Below are 25,012 nucleotides of genomic sequence, written 5' to 3'. Positions count from 1 at the left end.
CATGCTTAAGAGCTTCTATCGTTTTATTTCTCTCCCTTTCATCAAGTAATTGTGTATTGTTTTATTTTGTAGTGACACCTTTGCTCTCCTAACCCCAATGGAAAACCGTATCATATTAGGTAATAATAAAATATAATAGCTAATCAGTTTCTTCTTAGAAAATATTAACAAGCATTAAAAGCAACTGCTACTTAAAACAGATTACAAAAGCTTGCTTTGATCAAAGCATCTCCCTGCTTGTGTTGCAACAAAGGAGGATCTAATCAAAAGTGCCCTCAGAAGTTTTTCAAGTGCCATGTCAGAATCAAATGTGTTACGGCACGCCACACTCGACATACCATATTATACCTTCCACGCAATCAAGTAAGAATATGAGATGAAGGCATTTAAAATGAATTTTCTTGAGTTTTTTCAAGACGGAATGTGCTAAGTACATTTTGGGAGCTTGTAAGAGTATAATCTTGCTTATTATTCAAGTGATGAAAAATCTGTAATTGGCCAGCTCCATCACAAAGAAGCTTCCTCGTATGTTTGTCATCAATCTTTTCAAGCAGCAGACAAACTAAAGCCTTGAAATCTAATCAAAACAATTCCAAAGGAAGTCAAACAATGCACAAACCACCAGCTGAACCAGACAGAACAACGAGCTACTTAAAAAAGCTGCGCCCACTACTCAGACATGATTTTATCCCATAGAGGAGGCTTTATACCTCACTAGTGAGGGAAGGAGAGAACACAAAATGAACCTCATGTAGGACTGCATTAGACAAAGGGTCAAAAGCCTGCTTTTCAGATGGCTTATTTATTATCATTTTCTGCAATTTAATCCTAAAAAAAGCATGTTTCATGAAATCACTAGCAGAGCATCACTTACCTCTGTCGTGCACCTTGCAAAGAAGAGTGCTAAGCCAAAGTCCTTCAAAGCACAGAGGAGCAGTTTAAAGCCTTACCCTATGAAGGGAAACCTTCATAGCCTAAGTAAGCAGGAAAGGGTCGGGGGACTGCTGTGACCACCCTTGAACTTTGATACAGAAGGAGAGGGAGGGAAGGATGGAAGCTGAATATGAAAGATAACCACCTGGGGGTAACATCCTGCCCTGTTTGAAAGGAACAAGAAGGAACGGGGTCTGCTTCTGGAGCTGGGGTTTTGGACTGAGATTGGAAGCCAGAACACACTTGTCCAGTACAAAAAATAACTCTGACAAAGCAAAGGCAGGCTGTTCATGTGTAACCGTCATTTCCTCCTAGTGTGTTGGAAGGACTCTATTACAACAGTAGAGATGAGCTTTCCCTAAGACAAAAAAAAGCCTTCTAAAAACTGCCACCTCAAGGTCAGTTAAAACACAGAGAAAACTGAAATAAAATGTGATCAGGTCAAGACTAAATAGAAATGATGTCAAGTGGTTTAGCTCGTGTATCAAACCAGAGCTTACGGTTTCACTAGGACACACTAATCAAAGGAAACTCTGGTGAATTACGTCAGAATAACAAGAGTTGGCACTATTTGAATAAGTACACAGTTACTGTCCAACTACCAGCTTCTGTAATGTGGATGAGCCTGATGAGGCTGCAGATCTCACGATACCTGCCTTGTACCTGAGCAGAGGTTCACATGGAAAAGCTCCATCATCTGGAAGGAATCCCAGATTCAAGTTAGAATTTGCTCTCTGTAACATCTACACAGTGCACAGGCACAAGGCACTCCTTGCTGCTCAAGCTCTTCCACCTTTAGTCCTCCTCCGTTTACAAGAAGCAGGTCTTAAGAAAAAGTATCTCACTTAACACACATGGAAAAAACACCCAGATCCCAGCTGCTGGGCTCTTGTGACATTTTACCCCACAACAGACACATGGCCAAACCTACACACCCCTCAGAACCAAAGCACAACCAAGCAAAGGGACCAAAACTACATGAGATACCAAGGAATCTGCAGTACTTTCCCATTTATCACAGCTCTAAGCTGATCTACCTCACCAGCACAGGACTCAATTCAAGCACAAGGGACGTGTTATTCTGTTGACTGTAGTGATGACTGTAAACACATTTGCAATTTCCTATTATAAAAAACTCACACAAATTAAATCAATGCTTACCTCGGCCGGGGAGAAAAAGCAAAACAATCCCAACATAATATCTGTATAGAGCTGTCAAAGTAAAGGCTTTCCACCATTTCTGTGATTACATTTCCTCTCTCTGTGACATTCGTGGTTTTGAAATGAGATGTATAAATAATTATTTCGAGTCTCATAGTTCAAGAGACACTGAACCGAACAGAACAGAACACCGTTATTAACATTCTGCTCTTAAAAAGGCAGAACAGCGCACGGGAAAGAAAGTCAAGAAAGAAAAAACTGGAATGATTACAGGGGAGGAGGTAACAAGGTGTACTTGTAAGATGCAGAGTAGAAAAGAATCCATAATGGGAGGGAGGTAAGAACTGTGGCAGACACAATAGGAGTCATTTTTCTGCGAGTGCTGGCATTGAATGAGAACGTGTAGGACTGAACATCTTAGGAGAAATAAAAGAGAGCTGGAAAATACAACAGGAAAGACTGGGAGGACGTGGAATGCACTCCGTCTTCAGTAAAACATTGTCCGAGAGAGCGAGCTCTGAACTACAATGCACTATTTTTCAATATAGCCAAAATCAAAAGCACTCTCTTTTCAGTCTTGGTTCCTGAACCACGAATTTTGCAAAAGAAACGCTGCGGGTCATTAGTCTCCAACACAAACTACAACGGCTGTGTTTAAAAGCAATGAACTCTTCATTAAATAACTCAATTACAACTATTTTCCACCTATTGTACACATAGCATGAATTACTGATAGCAAGCTCAAGGCAAAATGGAAAAAAGGAGAGCAGAAGTGAGAACTGCATTGTTTTTCTTAGGGTGAAGCAGGCCGGACACACAGAAGATGCATTCCCAGGCTTTTACTCCCAAGAATAGCATCACCCCTGCACAAAGAGACTGGCTGACTTGAGACTTCAATGAAAACTCCGAGTAATGCATTATTCAGTTGAGCTAATGGGATCAGAATCTGATTTAATTTGGATTAAGAACGTATAAGGTGAGTAAATAAGAAACAGAATAACAAGAAACAATCCAAAGCGCAGCACACAACTCAATCTCCATGTTCAGAGAAGTTCCACATCTCAGGTGTGAGCAAAGCACGGCAGTGCTGCTTTTCATTGCTCATTCTTGTCCTGTTAGTCAGCTTCAAAACGTGGAACTAAAAACAAGAGTGCCATCAAGCTCAGCCCCTTGAAAGCAACCGTACTATTCCATCCAAATCTGCTTTATGAACTGATCGAGTTCCATCTTATAAGTCATTCATTATTTTGTCCCCATTATTTCTACCAGCAGGTTTGAGAACCCTACCACTGCAGCACTTAATAACCTTCCTCTAATCTCCGCTCTAAATTTATTCATAGCTAGGTAAGGCTCATTCATTCTCATGCCACTGCTGTCCTTCGCCTTACACACTTGTTTTCCTCCTGGGCATTTAACCATGCTACATTTATAGCTAACACTCAGCACAGAAAGTCTCAGCCAGCTCAACTAAATACACACAAACGCTTCATCTCTTCTATTACAACAAACTTGGTATATCCCCAAACTACTGCATTTATTGCCATTTGATTTTTTTTTTTTTGGGGGGGGGCAGTCAGAGCTTTATGCAGCGACATCGACGCATCCTGTCTCTATGAGAACTGACCTGCCCAACATATTTTGGACTAATTATTGACTTCACGAGATTCCAAACTTCACCATCTGTGACTGCTCACTCTTCAACTATCTGCATTCCCAAACACATGGAAATTCAGGTACTCTGTGCCTTTCCAAGTCCGCTTCAGATAGCTCACGTTTCACTGCTCTCCCTGTTGGATTCACCATGCAAACTGCAGTTGTTTAAGAGCGCTGACAGGGCAAACAGTGCCACAGAGAAGACCCTAAGTGAAGAAATTCACCATAAAGAGCAACAAAGCTTGCACAAACATTCAAAACCCAATTCCCTAAGTGTAACATTTAGGAGCTTAGGCTGCTACAAAATGCTGGTCATATCAATTTTTTTTTTTTCAAGGAAAAAAATTAGCTTTCATAGATGGGGTACAGATAACCCCATCTCCTATCAGAAAACAGCAGAGTGCTTGGAAGACTGTACCTTTAAATAATGCGTTGTGAGCAATACTACCTGCTGTGATTCTTTGCTAACGCAGACCTCTACTAAACAAAAAACAGAAACAGCACAGATTGTAGTCTGGTGTGCAGACAAGGGGAAATCTGAGGAACTGAGGTCACAGGGCAAAGAAAGAAAACCCAACAAGAGTGAGAACTGCTGCATACCGAGAGCTAATCTGCACAAACAGGCTAGACAGCAACAGATGGGAAGTGGGAAAAAGGGAGCATGTTGACTAATGACACCAGACTGCCAGATGACCCCGTGGGTTAGAGGGTTGGCACAGCACCTGAAAACCTGCCCAGCAGCTGCTTGGAACTGCCCTCCTCCCCCCTTACATTTCACTAAACAGACCAACCTTGGCCTTCTGCACTGCACACAAGATAACCACACATTAAACAGCACTCCAGGGATGTGTTCTTCCAGCTCCGCCAGCCCCGTACCCATCAGCAGAGCTCAGTGCCATGTGATGCTGCTGCTCTGCTCACTGTCGTGTCCCAGGGCCATGTCCTCTACCAGGGTTTCCATGTAACTTTGGGATGGCAGGAACCTAAGATACTATCTTCGGGACTCACTTTTAGCTTGGGATGTGCCTTGGTAGAATATTGTGAACGGATATCAAGCGATGGCTGTTCATGTACTTCACGAGGTTCTGACACAGCAAGTCCCACCATGCAGACAACTGGCCTCAGTCCACTGCTCCTCCCAGATCCCACGTGTAAAATGTAGTGGGTCTTGGCTTTAAACATCAATGCCTTGGCCATCCCTTTTTTTTTTTGTAGTACCCAGACAGGACAATCTACCTTATAAAGGACAATACTGAAAGAAAGGCATTCACTAGGGGAAAAATACTTTTTACTTTATGGGTACGTAGAGAAAGACACCCAGATTTCCTTTCCCATGTCCAGAAACTTAAAAATAGCCAAATACATATATGCTTTTTAAATAACAGTAAAAACAAAATGCTTTGAGCTGAGACATTTTATGCCAAGCCACAGTGCAGAGAGGAATTTTATGGTCGAGTTATAAACCTAAAAAATATGGGTTTATAATGGAAATCCTGACAGACCCTAGTAGGTGCTCCCATAATATCTTGAATCTGATTTAGGAGCCGTTTTCAATAATGCTTTCCCAAGCCAATCTGTTGGGGACTGCTAGGAAAAATCTAATGGCACTTTCCCTTCCCCAGTGGAGCTGAGCGTACTTGATGAGAGCACTGGTCTGTGCAAGCAAAGCTTTTGGGCTTTCATAGCCTGCAGCTATCAGGTCCCCAATATCAGAGACCCTATAAACGTCAGTGCTAAGCGTACATTTCATTTAATGAAACAATAAATTGTCTATCTCTGTACAATAAATTGCCCATTTCTGTGCCTTTGCAATGGCTGATGTGATTTGTAAATGGCTGCTTTTCTAACAACCGTGAATTGTGGAAGGGCTTTTGGGAACATGGGAATTCTGGGGTAGAAGGAAGTCATCAATGAGTCAGATTAGAACTAGAGAAAGGATGACTGCTACTCCTTAAAAAACCTTTCCAGACTAAAATCAAGACAGAATCCCCCCTCACAGGCCCCTAACGCTGTACAGTAGGGCACAGCTCTCCAATACAGCGGAGAAGAAATCAGCAGCTCTTGTGTTAGCAGTAAGCTTAGCGCTCCACTACCTGCTTTATCCCACATTCTGAGCATTCCTGTCATTATCCCCACCCTCCACATTTCTCCCCCTTAAATTAAGCTGTCAGAAAGCTGCAAGGTTAGCCTACGCGTGTCTTCTAGACACCCTCTGTAGTCAGTGAGGAGACTCAGTCACCTTCAGAGGTTGAGTCATCCCACCCAACTTAGCTATCTCTAGAGCCAGTGATCAAATAAATATATATATAGACACATACATACACGCACACACAACCATAAAACCACAAATAATATCATAGCAACATTACAGTAGACAGTATGGCTGTCGAGAATCACGGATCCAAGCATAAGCCCACAAAAAACACCTCTCTAATTTTTATGCATGTCGCTTATTTGCTTCTGTGGTTCCAGTACAACCTTCCAGATTCAAATAACTGTAGTCATCAGTTAGCTGGTATTACAACCCACACAACCTTAAAAGTTTGACTATGAGAGAAATGAAGAAATTGAGGTCCTCTGCAAACCTTGTAAGAAGACAGGACAAGGATGGAACTGGGGGCAGGCATGATGCTCCTGTGCTGGTTTCTGAGCACTGAGCGGCTACCAGCTAAAGGGAGCTGGGCAGCTACAGAAGCGGGGAAGAAATGGTGGCACTAGAGAGCCAAGGGACAAAGAGGCTGACACAGAACTGTAGAAATAGGGGAAACAGAAAAATAACAAAAAGGAAGGAAGAAGAAATAGTGAAGCTGGTCAGCAGGTAGTATGAGATGGAGGGAGAAAGAAAGGAGCAAAACATGCTCTGCATTTAATCTTGGGAATTTTGTTGCATGCTCCTTAAGGCTTTTCACAACAAACTCGTCCTGCCAGCAAGCAGGTGCGGTAGAAAACATTTTACAAGTGACTGAAACTGTTTAAAACTGTTCAATACTCCAAACTAAATGACCAGTCAAAAACTGGGGATGGATGAAACTGCAGGAAATTCTCCATAAATAAGTACATAACCATGTGGGAAAAGGAGGAACACTGTGCTGGCCAACAAAGCATGCAATTAAAGCACAGAGATGCTGTACTTAACTTACAATGGAATCCAACTCCCTGATTTACCAGAATGATTTCCAGAAAGAACATGAAGCAGCCACAGGGAGAACTGCCCTCCCTAACACCACACCTTGGTGTAGCAGCCTTGCCTGCACACAGTGCGCCCACACCAATCTGAGCATGGTGGCTCACACACAGGGACCAACGTCCTAATGTTTGTTCTCTGCCTTTCATGGAAGACTGAAACTTCTTCAGCCTCTCAGAAGACCCAAAGCATTCCAGCTGACTACAGAAGGAAAGATATCTGTCACCTTCCAACAGTCAGAGGTTCCAAAATACCTATGCAAGGCCCACCTGAATTTTGTCACAAAGGTTTCTCAGCTTTGTATGAGCCCTTCCAACCTGGCAGGGTACCAAAAAGATGTCCTGCACATGGGCAGGGTTGGTAATTCCCCTCTGAGCCTTGGTGGCACTCCCTCCTCCAGGGCCAGCTCTCCAGGAACACCTGAGGAAACTCCCTTAATTTCAACCTGCCATCTGTTGGCACCCAAAGCTTGCCAGCAAAGCACAGAAAAATCACAACGAATTGGAATAAGAAGAGAAAACTGCACTAAGAGATCCAGGAGAGTAAAATGATACTTTCCCCACCTATTTGGATTTTGCTTCTCCATGCAATTAGCAGCTTGTTTCAATATGGCTTTAATTTCATAGCCCTTGGTTTAGATCCTACTCTTCTACACACCGCACTTCCTAACAGAGCAGCCCCATTAGTAAACTACATTTATGCTAATGGACTTGCTTGCAGTGATAATTATCACAGCCCTTAGCCCCAGTCCTTGCCAGTGTGAGCACGTCAGGAGTGGTTGGTATAGCATTATAATTAAACAATTAGCCTTGTCATGGCACGGAGCTCTGGGAATAGAGTCATCTTGAAGCTTAAAATGCAGACAGCTGATAGATGACTGTCATTAAGCTCTGTGTTCGCTCGGTGATGGAATAGTCACTGAGCTGTAGGGGAGGCTTCCTTAATGAAGAAGAAGGACCTTGAACTGCAGCTACTATCCTCCACCTCTTCCCAACCTGTCCAGGCATCCCCGCTGCCTCCCACCTCACACGGCTTCTGTTTATCTTACACTCCATCTGCAGGAGAATAACAAAAGCTGTCTCTAGCAAGTCAGTCTTCATCCATCATGTCATGATGGAGAAAAAATGGCTCTGCTCCTCGCAGTGCAGTCAAGTGGACCTCCTTTGCCTCTGGCCCTTCCCTGTTCAGAGCCCTGTACGTGTGGAGTAGAACCAGTTTAATGTCAGATGTGAGGTGAGTTCTGTACCAGCTTCTGATCAGCTTCTCAATTGCATAAATTAGCATAGAGCCTTTACATTTCACATAGCTTGCAAATTCACATCCAGCTGAGAAGCACTGACCTGGGCAGTAATAAAATACACCTACCTAAAAAGCCTGGTGTGGAAAGAAGCTTCAGGAGTAGACAGGCTATCCTTCTTGCCTAGAGAAAAGAGGAAGGCCACAGAGGTCTGTAATGTGACCTGGCTAAAGGGGGAGAGAGAAAGGGCCAGGAAGAGGTGGTGTGACAGCTATGCAAGAGTCTGTGTGTGGACGGCTCCTGTAGGCTCCCAGCTGCAGAACTGCACTGCTGGCAGAAAACCCTTGTAAGGAGCAACGAGTGCAAATGTTCTGGAACAACATGCACGAGACACGAAGACATGCACCTGCACTTCCCCTCAGAAGGGTCATTACAACTCTCCCTTTTTCTTCCCTACAGTGTTTTCAAACTCTGTTTTCCTGTATATCTGGATAACTAATGCAGTGCTTTGGTTAAGGTAATTTGAGAATCCTTTCATATTGAAAAGGTATAAAAGATAATCTCCTTGAGTACTTGATTTCCTTTCCATCACGTTCCACTGTACCAATGTACCTCTGCTTTACCTCGTTACTATTCTGAGATGATGTGAATAAATTACAACAGTTCAGAACACTAAAACAATGTCCGGGTGCAAAAAGGAGGACATGGGACTGCACCAGGGGCACCAGCTAAGCTTGCCATCCAGCATATCTACTGAGAATCTGCTAGCCTTATGAGATTTGATCATCAATCAGTTCTCAATCAGACTCCCAATCAGCCAATACTAGGGGTACTCATGAAGCATCACTCCATCCTTCTACACCTAATGCTGCCAACATAGTCAGTCTTACACCCAGCTCCAGGGAGCATTCTGATATCCTTTTGATAGCTTACTACTTTCCCGGATGTCAAACTCCACATGAATTCACTGAGTTAAGCTCAGCCAAAGTCTGAGCTAAAAGGCACAACATGCAGTTCCTAAGCAAGACACTACCCATGCAAGCAAAAGACAAGGAGACGCCTTGTGTACTTGCAAAGCAGAAGGGAAGAAACCCCCCTAGACACAGCTGCTGTCTAACAACCATGGTTTATGCAGAATGCTTGGGGGCTACTCTATTTTTATAACTTTCATCCATAAAATAAGAACTAAAGCTTCTGGAAGGAGAGCACAATTACCCTGCAATGATATAACAGTCAGAATAAATTCAACACAATCTGGATAAGCAAGAAGAAAAATCATGCAAGCTTTCTTCTCAATTGCCAGTAGATAATACTTAATAACTGCCCTGTCATCAACCTTCAGAAATGATCTCCAGAGCCATATGCAGGTTGGCAACCAAGCACAGCACCTAACTAGTTTTTGCATCTAGTTTTACAGAATTAGAGACATATGGAAATGAACAGTCTGGCAGAACAAGTGAACTCTGAAGCAACGACTTCAATAAATAAAAGTCTGCACATTGGCAGATGAAGAAGAGCGCGGCAGGGAGGAACCGTATTGCAGCAGCAACTTGATTTTAAATGATTCACAAAAATCAGTCAGAATCTCAGATCCAAGGCTTTTCCGGCTCTTTCAGTCCTACTCTTGGCTGAGGAAAATTCCATCCTGAGGGGATGCAGAGGTTTCTAACCAAGGACAGACACCAGGGGGTCTTTCAGGGAGACTGGGAGATCTCTAATCTTCTTTTGCTTTGTATTAGGTTGCTAATCACATTTTAGGTAGCTTGCAGGAAGATGCAACCAATCACTCCCACAGGTTTCAAAAAGCAAAATGCAGAGATGCATTTTCAAGCCACGTGATGGAACACAGCATGTCATCACAGCGGACACAGGTACATGGGACACACAGACATTTCTCTTGGTGAGCAGCAGCTTTGGTTCAACACAAGCATCACCTTTTGCATTCATCCTCTAGAGACTGCTCTATCTGTAGGCAAACAATCTTTCCTACTCAGAGGCTGCAAACTGGTTCCTAGTCACCGTTAAATGTGACAGATGAGTGGAAAACAAATATTACTGCTCTCCCACTGCTCCGCTTACTGGGATTAAGGGAAATCCTTATTACTCTCCCCACCACTTCTGAAAAGCCTTTTTGTACATGTCCCGTAGCCCCCATTCACATTACAATCTCCCATCAGAAAGTGCAGTGAATTCTGTGAATCATTCTGTGCGCATCCCTACATCTTCCTTCTTTTCTCTGAAAGATTCCTATGTCATAATTGTGTTCCACCTACATGTAAAGATGGGGGAAGATTTTCACCACCAACTGTAACTTAAGGTCACCAAAGAGGAAAATAAAGACTTAGAGTTTAATTCCTTAAGTCTACTTCTGCAATAAGACTGCAACATGGTGTGCAAGGAGCGACCTTGTCAATGCTAATGAGCACTGTGTAAAGTGCAGAACATCTTATGTGATAGGAACAGATTCTCTTCATGCCCAGAACAGGCCAATGGAGTAAAAATAAGAGAAGGGAAAGAGACATTTATTAAGAAATCAAGGAAAAATAAAATCAAACTATGACAGTCCAATGCTAACAGAGTGCTAACTCTGCTATAAATACTGACTACTGCACTTGCTCAAGACCACAATCACTTGTGCTGTGCTCTAGACAGTCACAGAATGGCTTACATTGGATGGGACCTCAAAGATCACCCAGTTCCAACTCCCCTTGCCAAGGGTAGCATTGCCATACACTAGATCAGGCTGCCCAGGATCCCCATCCAGCAATCTCTTTGGACACCCTGCTCCAGCATCTCACCACTTGGAGTAAAAAACTCCCTTCCTAACATCTAACCTAAACCCCCCCACACTTTAAATCCACTCCCCCTTATTTTGCAACTATCAGACAACATTAAGAAGTCTGTCTCCCTGCCACTTAAGCACCACTGGAAAGCCACAATGAGGTCTCCCAGGATGGTGCCCTTTCCTTCTGCTGCATCAACTGCACCACTCAGCTCAGAATCATCCAGCTGACTTGGTGAGGGTTCATGCAATCCCCCTGTCTACGTCACTGATAAAGATGTTAAAGAGCACCTGCCTGATCCCAGGTGGACACCACTCATGACCAGCTTCCAGGAGGACAAAGAACGATCAACAACAATCCAGCTAAGACCACCCAACCATCAACCTATCCATTAAACAGCCCAACCTTCAAACCTGTATCTCACCAATTCAGTCAGCTAACAGAACTTCACTAAGCTTCTCCCCACAATAGGCCACCTTTCACTACACAGCATCTGTTTCTCTTCCTGACAGTCCATCAATCACAATCATGCATATGATCTCACTTCTTTGTACTATTGGTTACCCATCATCTCAGAACTCAAATAACTGCCATACTTCATCTCTTCCTCCCACATTATACACACATCAAGAAAACCAGCAGGCAGAGATATGTGGAAGAGTGTACTGAAGCCACTTGTAAGAGGAAACAGTTCAGAGCCAAGGAGCACTTTCCACCAGCCCTCCCAGCCTCCGCTATGGAATAGGGCAATTCTGCTTCACTGATCAGCTGTCCAAATCAAGCCCAGAGCAAAATATGCACAGCTCTCAGAGCAGTGAGTCAGTGGACATACGCATCCACAAATAGAAAGGTGGATTATCTCTTCATGTACAGCACAGTGTAAATGTTTTGAAATAAACAACAATGGCCACTATCAATCAAGAGTAGAAAACAGATGGGAAGGAGGTTCTGTTGCAAGAAAGGACTCAAACAGGAATATAAACTTTCAGCCCTACCTTCCTTGTTCTGATAACAGCCCCAGATCTGCCCTTGCAAGTCTACAGATACAGGCAATTCCCATCACTGTGTTCCACTACACTGTGTAGCTCTGGCTGTTTTACCACTACAGTACAGCAGAATCATAGGTAAAACACACCTACAAAATGCTGCAATGTCAGGATGTGAATTGTGTTTTTGCTTCTACTAAGTCATTTCAGTTTGTTTCTTTCTTCCTGAATTACTCCCCCCCTTCTCCCCAGCCAGACTCTGAAAGGTTTACAAGTCAGCTGCAGACTATATCTAAGCTCCAATCCCTCTATCAAGCATTATGAACATTTCATCTACTGTCCTCTTCAAACTGATTTGACAATGGATGCAATCCTGGGCAAAAAAAAACCTGTCCCTGTTAATGATGAACTTCAGATTCTTCCCTCCACACGAACAAAACCAGAAAACAGACAAAATCTGGAGCTAAATCAATTTCTTGCCCTTTTTTCCTTCTTTCCTTTCTAAGAAAACAAGCATTTAGAAGTAGTACGGTTTTACTAGATGGCTGCCATTCTGTCCAGCAAAACAATTGCTCAGTCTCCAGGTTCCTCTCCAGGGTTAGAAGTTAACTTGAATAAAGATTCCTTAATTGATACTGCAGCAAATTCACTTAAGGTTGCAGATTTAATATACCAGAGCAACATGTAGCACAAATTCACGTGGAACAAGCAATTCTCACCAAAACAAACTAAAAATAATTACTAATTTTTAAGTAATTCATAATTAAAAGTGGGTTCCAGATTCTCATTCACTGTAGCACCGTTGTACTCAATTCTGGCTGCACAAAAGATCCTTTCATACTGCTAAAAATCAAGGCCTTCTACATTCCTGGATGCCATCACTTTTTGCAGCTTCTTATCAGTAACTTACTAGTAGAGCACCAAAAACCTAAACATGGGCAAAAATATAGGGCCACAGAGCAAGGATCGCACTAGAACTGGATTTACGACCGATTCTGCTCCTCCATCTCAGCTGAAGCAGCGTGTAACAGCACAGTAAGGGCTTAACTCTTGCTCCTAATACTCCCCTGAAAGGCATAAAGCATTACACCATGGCAGACAAAGCAGGGTCCAACCTGAGCTCTCCCACTCTACAAATCCAAGTGAGATGACCCTCCAGCCTCGGCTATTGCAATAGATCTTAAGCAGCAGAACCACAGAGGTTACCAAAGGACTAGCATGAAGCAGCTAATTAACTTCCAAGCTGGGGTGGGGGCACACAATTGACAGCATATAAGAATTTAACTAACAATGCAATTTCAGGGAGGTTGAAAACACTATCAGGTTAAATCAGTGTATATGGGTGATCAACATCATAAGAGGCTGAAAAACCTTTCCATGCTCTGCCCCAGAAACCATACAGGGAGCTGCTTCCCTCACTCTTTTTTTCCTCAAATATCCTCTGTTACCACTGGGCTGGAACAACAGCCAGGAAAAACACTGCTTTATGTATTAATGAATAATCCAGAAGACACGAAGGCAGACAACACAGTACATATATCAAAAACTGCCCAACCATCCTGAGAACAGAAACATTTCTGAAAAACACACACCCAATAAGAAGCAATGCCACTGTTAGCTATGGAAGTGGAGAAAAAAACAGAACAGCATCAACATACCTTTGCTATTTGGACACACCAATTTAGCAGAAGCTGGGAGCCAATGTTGTCCTTATGTTCATGAACGTAATCCAACAGGCAGCCGTGAGGCATCAGCTGAGTAACGAGCTGGATGGTCGGGCTCAAGCAGACACCCAGGAGTCTTACCAGGTGTGGATGGTCCATGCTGGCCATGATGAGAGCTTCCTGAAACAACAGAAATGACCCAGTTACTCCATTATGCCTAAGGACTCCACAAATAGATTTATCACAGAGCACCTAAAGGGGATGCCTGTTGTCTATCCAGTGCAAAACACTGCTAGGAAGAACCCAGTGTGATGTTAGATGTAATGAGCCCCAAGCAATGGGGGGGTCACACCATCCACACAGATGCTGTTAAGGCTCAGATCAGAAATCTTGCACTGCCTTATGTTCCCATGTTACATAGTCCAGAAACAAAGATGTGTGACAGACCTGGCTTACATCTAGAGGTCTCTCACACCACTCAACCACTCACCTGATTGAAGCCCCCACCTCAAGTCTTTTCTGCTACTGTAAGGGCGAATAATATGAAAGATGGTAAATATTCAAAAGGTAAAGGGAAACTCACCAATATCGATGCCTTGACTGGAAAAGCTGGGACAGACTCCACCAGGGAGCAATCTGCGAGAGATGCTGCCTCAGTGGGGGTCAGCCCTTAAATGAGGTCTTAGAGGAGGTGGAGTCGAGCTCCACCCCTTCAGGGAGCACAGCTAAATTACTCTCACCTGTGCTCCCACAGCTGACCCAACACTTGCCTCAGCTGATTAATCAGAGGTCCAGGCTGTGATTAGCAATTTCCCATACAGCTACAATCTTTGATCAAGCTGTATTAATATGGTTTAGTGCATCAGAAATGTTATGCTTTGCATTTTACAGGCTTAAGCATTACACCTAACCAGAAATACTCAATGCTGGCTACAGTGTGCAGTCCTAAAATGCCACAAACAAGCAGGACAAGAACTCTTTGTAAAAAAAATCTGCACATCTGTTTGCACAGGTAACAGTCATCACAAGCAACTGGCACTCAAAAAAATGCAAAGAGAAAGCTTGTCTCCCTCATTCACTGAGCTGAGTCCTTCATTTCAAGACCACTCCATCATGGCAGTGGAACAATGAAAAGTGAGATGAAGCTGCAGCTTTGTAAAGCTATTTTGGTTCTCTTTCTCCAGAAAACCTATCCGACATTCTTCTGACAATTTAACAGCTGTAATAGTGCCAAAGAAAGACAGAAAGAATGAAAGGATAAGAAAAATTTGGCATCGGAGGAACAGAGCATCCCCTTAAGTCTTTTTTTTTCCTTCCCTGTATTAAGGGGAAAAAGTCTTGGCAAATAGGCAGAGTTTGTACTAAAGGAAATGGCTCATCATAGTACAAAGAATACTTGAAACCAAATTGCAGACTATTTGCATAATACTTCCCTTTCTTTCCCCCCTTTTTTTTTTTTTGGTGGAAATCAAAGAACGAGACACTAATTGTAGGTTCCCTCCCCCCCCCAACAAGAAAAGAACAGATGGCCTCCATTAGGGGGAATATCTCCTCCTTTCTTCTTTCTAAAACATATGTGAAAAAAATATGTAAATCAATAGGGGCTATGTGATGGGATGACTGGAGGAGGGGCTCTGAGGGAGATTCCAATCTAAGTGAGATAAGAAATCATCATTTAAGAACATTTGCTCCAATTAAAATGTAGTTCTCTTATTCAAACAACACGTGTGGCATCTCTTTCAAGTATTTTCAATCTCCTCTGCTGTCATCAGAAAATGTCAATGAAGGCCACCAGAACGAATTTATGTTGACTGATGCATTATCAATTTCTGGAGAGCAAAAATTACTTGGTTTTCATTTTCTTCCCCTTTATTTATACACCATTGCACTGTACCCTGCAGATGCACAGGGAGATAGCGCTTGCCGCCCTCCCTCTTACCAAGTGAAGTTGAAGAGTTTTTCCAGAACTTGCAGTGGGAGTACTTGGCTCAGTAATGAGGACTGATTACAACACAGACAATATACTGTTTTTGCTTACTAAGGGACCAGATGGAAAGCTTTGAAGCATGTGCTCCATTAGTCTACAGCTACTTGCCATTTGTAAAAGTGAGTTCAAAGGAAAGACACTTCTGCACAATAATAAAAGCATGTATTGTCATTTGCCTCACTCTGATGTCACAGGAAAGCATATACCCTTCCCATGGTTTTGGGTAACGGTGCCAGAAAAAATAAAAATATTCTTAATACAATATTACCGGCTGCTCTGTAACAAAGGAAGAGCCACAACAGAGTAGAGCAGCCTTCATTATAGACCTAAGTTACTAATGGATATTAATTCAGCATCTATCCTGGCTTCACATATTTATCCTCATTAGCAAAAGTACTGTTGTTTTTATTACACTACCATCTACAGGAGAACCAGAACAAAGGTTATGTCTAGGCAACACAGAATAAACAAAGTGAAAGACTTCCTGTTCTCCTGAAGCCTAAACAGACAAAACAGATATACAACAAAAGAAACATTATCACTTAGCAGCATTCAAAAACCTCTTCAGCAATGAGACAATAGGAGTCTCCTGTTTAAAATCCATTTGGACACTAGACCTTACAGCCACAAATTCCACAGCACTTCCACACTTAGCAGTGTGGTTCCTACTTTGATTTTCTAAGGTAAGTAGTGTCTCCTATCTTTTGGAAGCCTTTTATCTGCAGGTCTTGGCTCAGTTCTTGAGAACTGAGCATCAAATCGCTTTATTGCTCTCTCCTAATACAAGAAATCCCTTGCAGGCTGCAATGAAAAAGAGAGAAGGGAGAAAAGTAATAAAGATACTTAATCTTTCCTGGAGGAATCAGAGTCTGTGTAACACCACATGCTCACATCAGCACCTGAGAAATGACAGCTGGGGGGACAGCTCTGCAAGGATGGACACCAGGCACTCCATCTATCTGAAAGGAGACTACATCTTATCACTGAGGAACATCTCAGCCAAATCACATCTCTTTCTGGTGCTTGTTAATACCTAAGAAGTGACAGCAATCTAAATTACCACAGTAACATGTGACAGAAAGACACGGAGCAGCTATGAGCCAGCCAGCCTGAATGCAAGCAGCAGCTGAGTTCAGCCTGGCCTTACCTCTAAGGCACATTCTGCAGTCTGTAGCAGGACTCGAACAGCTGAGGCTAAGTACTATGAGACATCAAATAAGTTACTTCACACTAAGACTGTGTACTCTTTGCACAGTGTTAATGTATCTGAGGAGAAGAAAAGCCTTGATACAGCAGGAAGCTTGGCAGGACCACTGCTGTGCCAACACAGCCTCACCACAGAGCATACAGGTGACTTTAATGGAGCATATGTGTTTGGCTCAGTATTGTACCGCCCAGATATGATATTGTTAACAAAGACATCACACAACCTGTTGGTCATTCTTTGGCTCCTTTTGAATGTGCTGAAATGATCTCCACCACGTGCATTAAGTCCAGCCCCTGTAATTTATATCTACAACCCTGCATTAACCAGCAACAGGCATGTTATTTTTTAAATGCTATATACACTGATCCTTCTGACACACACGTCTACTACCATAATACAGCACCCAACAAGAAAGGTAAGTGTGTAGGCCTCGATAAGCCACTGTGATAAGAAGGTGCACTGTGATACCACCAACTCCTACAGCACATCTGACAAGAGGGCATTCAGCTTCCCGCTCTGCTTCTCTGAGCTGGTGCCATTAACTGCCACAGCCAACGACTGAGCATGAAGACCAGCTGACAAGCTGGTTCTTAAAGACCATGTCTGGATGCTGCCTGTGTTTCTTTGATCACTGAACTCATAAACCACTGGATACAATGAGGTGGCTGGGCTACTACTGGTAAGATAATGCCATGCTGATGGCCATGCTGAAGATTCAGAGTAGTCCAGGACACAAACCAGCATCAAGTGGACTGCCAGGAAGCAGTCCAGAATGTGGCCAAGCATCCCTGGCCAGGCTGTTCCCAAGGTGCCCTAAAGGCAGTGAGGAGCCGACAGTGAGCAATCTCCCTGTCATGCATAAAATGATGCTCTAATGACAAAACAAACATCTAAATTGGTCAAGAGACTTTCCCTCAGCAGTTTACGGAGGGCCTACAGTGCCTATGGCCATGCAACATAGAGCACCAGGAGGAGTTCATTTACAGGCACCAGTATCATCTTCCAGCACCATATTCCTCCTACACATGCTGTTCCTCAGAGCCAATGCAGAAGAAACGTGCTCCCCATTCCAAACAAGTCCCACAGGCCTGCTACCCTAAGCATAGCAAGCTCCAGATGAGCACACACATCTGAGTGTTTGGCATGCAGGGCCAAAGGCTGAGAAATCCTGGGTTTCCCAGCTTTCTATCTGTTCTTGCCAAAAAACACCCCAAAACAAAAGAAACTGAAGAAAACAATGCCCTGTTTTTTCTCATCATTGCTGAGAACAGTTATTAAAAGCTTATTTCTTTGCATCCTATGCGTTTTTCTGAAATCACAAACTGTGCCATGGTAACAGAAGAGATACTGCTGTAAATGCATTGATTTTATTTTTTCTTTTCATTCATTTTTCAATACTCCTAATGGCCAGGGCAAAAGCCTGGCTGGACTGCACATCTGACTTGCTTCAGGACATATTCAACTTGTTTACAATGCATATTGTTTGTCTCCTTGGCCTTACAGACTTCCCAGGTTACAACCAGCTTAGCATATGCAGTCTGCACAAACATTTGAGAGACAGCACAAGACATACATCAAAACTAAATTGTCCACATTTATCATATGACAGTGATACCCGTTGTTTTAATTCCTATGTCAGACACTGTTTTCAGCTGCTTTACCGCACTATTTTACATACAACCTCTCACCATTCAGGCAGATCCTCTCTGCAAACCTTCTTTAGAAGCACCTCAGCCATTTCTCACACCAAACTGAGAGATGCAGCAACAGGAACCAGGGAAGTCTATGTGAGTCCTACACAAGAACAGCAGCAAGCAGAGGGAGAAACATCATAATTAAGCTATCACAACCATTTTTCCAGGAACTGCTCTACAGCCATTAGAAGCGGACACATTAAACAGCACTTTCGGGCACAAGTTTTATCTGGGACATGATGGCAGTTTATATAACCTGTTTTACTGCTAGGTGATGCAGTCAACAGCACTTGAATGCTTCCAAGGCAGGTTCAGCCCTGAGGTTACTGCTGCAGGGCCGAGTTGCATGCTTCAGCTTGGCTCAAAAGTGCAATAGCAAGGCCTGTGGCCTGCAATGAAACGTATTTCTGGCACTGTGCTGTCCTGTGAGACCATGACAACACAGAGGTCACATATAACAAATTCTCTTCACTTCTCACTGGAGAAACTGGACTTGGGAGCAAATGAAAAAAATGTATTAAACAAACAACCACATATCCTCACCCATACTCCAAGCACAAAAGTGTGATCAACACTACCAACAGGCATGGCTCCACCTACAGCTGTTGTAAAGAAGCCCAAAAGTGCAGATCCAGGGCCAAAGCCTATATTCACACTGCTTGACAGGTACACTGTGAGGTTCAAATCAAGGCCCTTCTCATCTCTGTCCACTGTCTCCTTGAGTCCTCCCCCAGTGCTCCTTTTGCTTTAGGAAGCTGCGTTAAAGAAGCTACATGTGAACAAACAAAGAACGTGATGGTATGAGTCTTCTGAGATGTGTTTCCTCAGAGCCAGGACAAACTACCATGATTAAAGAGACTACAGGTTTTGAGTGCTTGGTTTTGGGCATTAGAGAATTGATACTTTCACTTCCGAAGGTTTCAAGCTCAGTTTCCAACAAGCAGTTTGACAGAGATCCCTTTGTTAGGGAGCAGAGTCGCCGCATACTCAGACTGCAGAACAAGTGCTTAAATGGTGAGACTTACTCCACCTCTGGAGGTGGCATGTCTTTAGATGTGCTGCATTTCCCAGTGCAGTTGCAGCCACTGAGACTGCCTGTCACAGCACTTGCACACAGCATAGGCTGAACAGTCCTGTTGACTCAGCAAGCAATGTTGATGCTGAACTCAAACGCATGCAAATATCCCTGTGTGATTTAAGTCTACCAGAGAGATGTCCCACTTTCCTCCAAACACTTCAAAGGAGAACAACTCAGGGATCTTAAGGATCTCCTTCTGAAGGTGATAATTACAGACTGACGAGTCAAATATGCTGTGCCCTATCTTAGAAGAGCAGAATGCCCTATTCATATAGAAATAGATACTCTCATAGCAATGGATACGTTCACAGGCTTATAGAAGCAACCTGGATCCATAAACGTTCTGAGAAATAAATAAGCAGTATGGTGATTTTTGTCCTGTTTACACCGAGGGCATGGACAACCACGCTGCTTCTAGCAGAGCACAAGTGCTCAGAGTTAACCACGTGGTTAAATGTTTGATGGACTAGGAGATGCATTTTGTTATACCCACGTACCATATGTTTCTGACTTCTCCCAGCTGCCTTTCTACCAATTAATTCTCCCAATTCATCAGAGTCTGTGTTAAGACAGCCGAGGAGGAATCTGAAGCCTGAAGGAACAGAGCTCTTTGTACACAGCCAGCTACATGAACGCTTCTTCCCATCAAACACCCCGCCAGAAGACAACTCTCACCAGACTTCCTACCAGCCTTGGCTGAAAACACTTGGTTCTGATGATTAGAGAAAACTCTCGCCTGCTTTCAGTCCTGCCCACGAGTTCAGGAGCTGAGCAACCACAACAAACTTTTAGTCAACATTTCTTGATTGCTTTCCATGGAAAACTAACAGTAGATTTTAGACTGCCAATCCCGCCTCACTGATGGCATGTAAAGATACCCCATCACTCTGATGCATTTTACTTCAGCCTGTGACATGCATCGTTTTTAGAGGTTTGTCTGTCAAGAGTTTTGTTTCTTTCCATGTTCATGTAATTGCCAAAAAAAACAACAACAACAAAACAACGAAGAAAAAAAACCTACAAAGAAAAGGTTTGAAGTTTTAAAAGAACACCAAAAAACAATTGTTTCAGCCCTATTTGAAGAGGAGAGTAGATGAACCTCAACACTGACCAGCTTATAAACATTCTCAGCCTTAGCGGCTGATTTCTTTCAGAAGGAAGTTATTGCTTTGATTTTTCATGAACGATGGCAAGAATGAGTGATGGGAAAAAAACAAAATCAAGTTCTCTCCCCTTTCTGAAGCCTTAGGACACTGCTTTGAAATTTTCTAGTATCACTGAAAAGCTTGACTTGATAATCGCACACACAAAGCTCCCGCCTTCTTCAGGATCCATTTAAAGGGATAGCATCAGACTGAAACCTCAGTTCATCGAGTGTACCATCAACACTCAGAGTTGTTTTAATCAAAAGATACGTTCCACCTATAGCCCAGGTAGCTCATTCATCGCATTTCAGAGTTGAAAATAGACTCTTCATTTCCATGTTTCCCGTGTCTGTAATTCAGATGCATAAGAGCATGACATTCAGGAATCAAGTGTTGATAAGGGAAGATAATATTTAAATGAAAAAGATTTAAATGGACTGTTTAGTTCACTGTTAGGGTTTTTTTCCCCACTCAAAGCTGGCAACACTGAATCACAGAATCATCAAAAGCTGCCATACATCTGCAGTCTTACAGGAACATCCATGGCCACATGGAGCCATGGGGCTGCCTCTTTGCTTTTTCTGTACCCACTGAATGGAACATGTCACAGTGACAAAGTGTGCTCTAAGACACTTTGTGGAGCTTTAGGACACTGAGAGCTTGCTGAGCCTTCATGTAAACATCAACATCAATAACCTTTGGAAGCCTACAGATTCACTCAGATCTATGTTCTCACCTGAGCGACAGCGCTGTCAAGAAGGCAACTGTTCTCTCACCTGATAAAAGAGAATTAGTTGCAGAGGGACCAGAAGCATCTCCCCACTTTGCATTCAGGTCTTCATCCATGACCTCCCTCCACTCCTCCTCCCCACTGTGCACAGCCCCATCACACAAGAAACGTTAAGGCAGCTCAAAAATCCAAGTAATTATTTCCACATTCTCAAATAATTTCTCTGGCTAAGCATTAATAAACAGTCTACTATTTCACACAATGCTTATTTGTCTACACAGCTAATAACTTCTTTATAAAGCAGAATCCTTTAGGAAGCAACTGTAATCACCTTATACGTAACTAAGGGAAGAACACCCAATTTCTCTTCCATCCTTAATACAACACGTGCAATCCCATTTCTTTGAAATACCAGACTTGTTGGCAAACACTGACTGATAAACAAGAGGTGTTTGGAAAAGAACATTTCAGACATGTTTGCAGTGAGTAATTAGAGAAGACAGCTTTCTTCCCCCCCATACACAGTACCTGCTTTTCTAAGTAAACATTTAAAATCAGAATGTAATTTTAAAAAGATAATAATAACCAATAAAGAATTTGCTTCAGAGATGATGAAATTTAACTTGCAATTCATGAGTTCCCATCTGTGAAGGAAAGATGAAAAATAAATAATCCCTCTGTCCTTTATATTTTGCGTCTATCTTGATAGGAAGCTTCTCAGGGCAGGGACGAGCTCACCATGGTTACACAGCACAAAGGGTTTCTGATCTTAACGGGGCCAAGCAATGACATATACTGCAATAAGCAGCAACACCAAAGTTAATATAGAAAATATTGCTGTGTAAAATCTTTATTTTTGGAACTGTAGTTTCAATATCAGAGGACCAAGCATTTCAAACCAGCAATTACTGCTCTGTGATCTGACAGCCACGTTGCGACCTCAGCTCCGTCTCTGTTTATCCTGGTTATTGTACTTCAGCCTAAAAGGCACTGGCAGAATATTACTAAGATCATCAACAACCCAGTCATGCTCCAGATTTCCCTTTCTTACTTCTTACAACTGTGTGACAAGCAGTGATAGGGACAGCTGAATACCATCTGTATATAATGCGTGGAATATTAATAGGAACAGATGTTAATTATTCCATTTCTGTAAGTTTGTGACAGTTGCTGATGTATTGGAGGTGGCTGGATCAGCACCGAGGCAGGGAAAACAACTCCCCAATTTTCTACAACAAGATGATAAGAACGGAATATTCCAAACCACATTTTCTTAGTAGATTTTAAGACATAACTTATCTCAACGTCGATACTTCAAGTTCAGCTCTTATAAGCCTGCACACCCCCAGCCTTACATTTCTGTTAAAAATGAACACAAATGGGTATTTACATGCGTAAAACTATTGCGTTTTTTCCCCCCTCCTTCATTCCGACCCCCCAAATCCTCGTTTTCCCTCAAATTCAACTTGACTTGGCATTTCCGCAGCACAGAAACAAGCACGACAAATGCAGCGCACTGATCCTCCAGGACACTCTGCTCTGGTTCAGTTTGCTCACTGAGGCCTGTGCTACTGCCCATACACAGTGTCAGCACTGGTCCTCGTGAGGAATCTGATTGCTAACAGCCTGCCCATCCAGCACTGAAGTAAATCATACTTCAAAAATGATTAGCCAGCATATACATACAGCTCTACAGCCAGCTCCTATAACTTAAATATCAGGCTATTTCTTATTCATCTTACCAACAAACCTAATTAGGATCACTGTTAACCTCAAGCTACTCCTGGCTCACTGGGAGAAATGGCACCTCACACCTCATTCTTATTAGCAGAAGCCTCATAAAAACCTGGTTTTTACTTTAACTTTTTAAATTGGTGTGGTTAAATTCCAGCATATGCACTGCATTCAGACACCCAAACACTACTGTGCGCCGATCCTATATTGCTAATGTGAGCAAATGGCACAACAAAAACAAAACACAAAGCAATGCAAAGCTCCTTCAATACTTTCAGTTTCATTTAGTCTCAGGGCAGCAATTAATTGCCCAGTTCTCAGTGCCAAAGCCTGCTACAAAGTTGGCTATCTGAATCAGTTTCTCTTCACAACACATCGTGTTATTCAATACTCTGTTATTTTAACACATTTTGTCATTGTTTTTCTTTCTGCATTTCATATGTGAACATGTCAGAGAGGTTCTGCAAAGAATTTCAGTGCTCCCAACTGCTTTGCTTATGTTTAAGGCCATTTTGCCTGTATTTAAGTATAACTGGTTTTTAAAGGATTTGTGTGGGGATTTTAGTTCTCTTTTTCCCCCTCACATTCCCACCCCAAGCTTGTTCAATTTTTAAACACTTCATAACAAAAACTTTCCTCTCCCTATCTTTGTGACACACATCTATGTAAATGGCTGTCTTCCTATTTCAGTAGCCACTCAAATGCACGCCTCAAAGCAAAAACAACAGGCAACAACCCCATTGCTGTCTACCTCAAACCTATTCAAATAAAGTTCAGTGGATGGGTACAAACCCTTTCCTTCACATGCAAGCCCTTTGTAACCGGCACTACTATTGAAGTGAATGACAAGTTTTAATAGTTTCATTTAATCTACCATTGTTTTCTAGAGAACAACCTAAACTAACACTCCTTATTTTCTCCCTGTTCCAAAGAATTTACCCAACTTGTACAGGATTTCCAAGTAACACAATCACAGAATGGCTTAGGCTGGAAGAGACCTTCAAGCCCATCCAGTTGCAACCCCGTGCCAAGGGCAGGGCTGCACCGGGCACATCCAACCTGGCCATGACCATCTTCAGGGATGGGGCACCCGCAGCTCTCTGAGCAGCAGTGTCAAGGCCTCACCACTCTCCTTACCTCACTGTATCTTTCAGTTATGGTGTTACACCAGCAGAACTGCTTCCAAATTGCCTGGCTCGTCTGTCTGTGCTTAGGCTTCATCTTTTCTCTGTACTGACACACGTTCTTGCATATGGAAAGTTAACAAACACACCCCCACAGACACATGCATACTACAGAAGGAAAAACTACTAAAGTAAATATTTAAGAGAATGACTGCTGGAAATAACAGTGAACGTGTCCTTGAAACAGTTAATCTCCAAAGGACTAAAAGCAGCTAACCTTCAGCAGTGATCAGATTCCCAGCTTCTGTAGCGGCTGATCACTCTCGGGGCCTGCACACGGTATGCGGAGTTCTCAAGGACAGCTTGATTTCTGGCATCTCTGGACAAGTTGGAAATTGTAATTGCAATCACAGTGAGCTTCTGTGCTTGGAACTGACAGGCAGGGAGGTTCCCCTCCTAAGTGGCTACACTTACAGCTTACATAAGTGGGAGGAAGTGGGGAGACCAAACAAAAGGGAATCTACAATCAGATGAGTTAGGTCACCCCTTTGCCTCCCATCTGCAGCAACGTAACACGACAGAAAGAAAACCTGTTTGAATCGCAGCTGAAGCACTGCCAGGCAAATGCAGCAACACCGCTGTTCTTTAGCTGCTATGCTTACAGGGACCCTTTATGCCAGTTGGAAAGAAGAGTGTTTACATAAATGACAGA

At 42.9% G+C, this 25,012-nt stretch overlaps 1 protein-coding gene across 3 annotated transcripts in view; it reads right to left on the bottom strand.

Annotated features, from left to right (window-relative positions):
* The window catches only part of ERBB4 (erb-b2 receptor tyrosine kinase 4), a 481,597-nt gene that overhangs the window by 65,448 nt on the left and 391,137 nt on the right, over positions 1 to 25,012 (bottom strand). For all 3 annotated transcript variants that reach the window (XM_072342440.1, XM_072342439.1, XM_072342441.1), the window contains exon 20: positions 13,596 to 13,781. In XM_072342440.1, the coding sequence (XP_072198541.1) occupies positions 13,596 to 13,781 (186 nt within the window). The remainder of the gene's footprint in view (positions 1 to 13,595; positions 13,782 to 25,012) is intronic.

This window comes from Excalfactoria chinensis, chromosome 7 (assembly GCF_039878825.1).
Source record: "Excalfactoria chinensis isolate bCotChi1 chromosome 7, bCotChi1.hap2, whole genome shotgun sequence".
Lineage (NCBI taxonomy): Eukaryota > Metazoa > Chordata > Aves > Galliformes > Phasianidae > Excalfactoria > Excalfactoria chinensis.
This window is presented reverse-complemented; position numbering and strand designations above follow the sequence as displayed.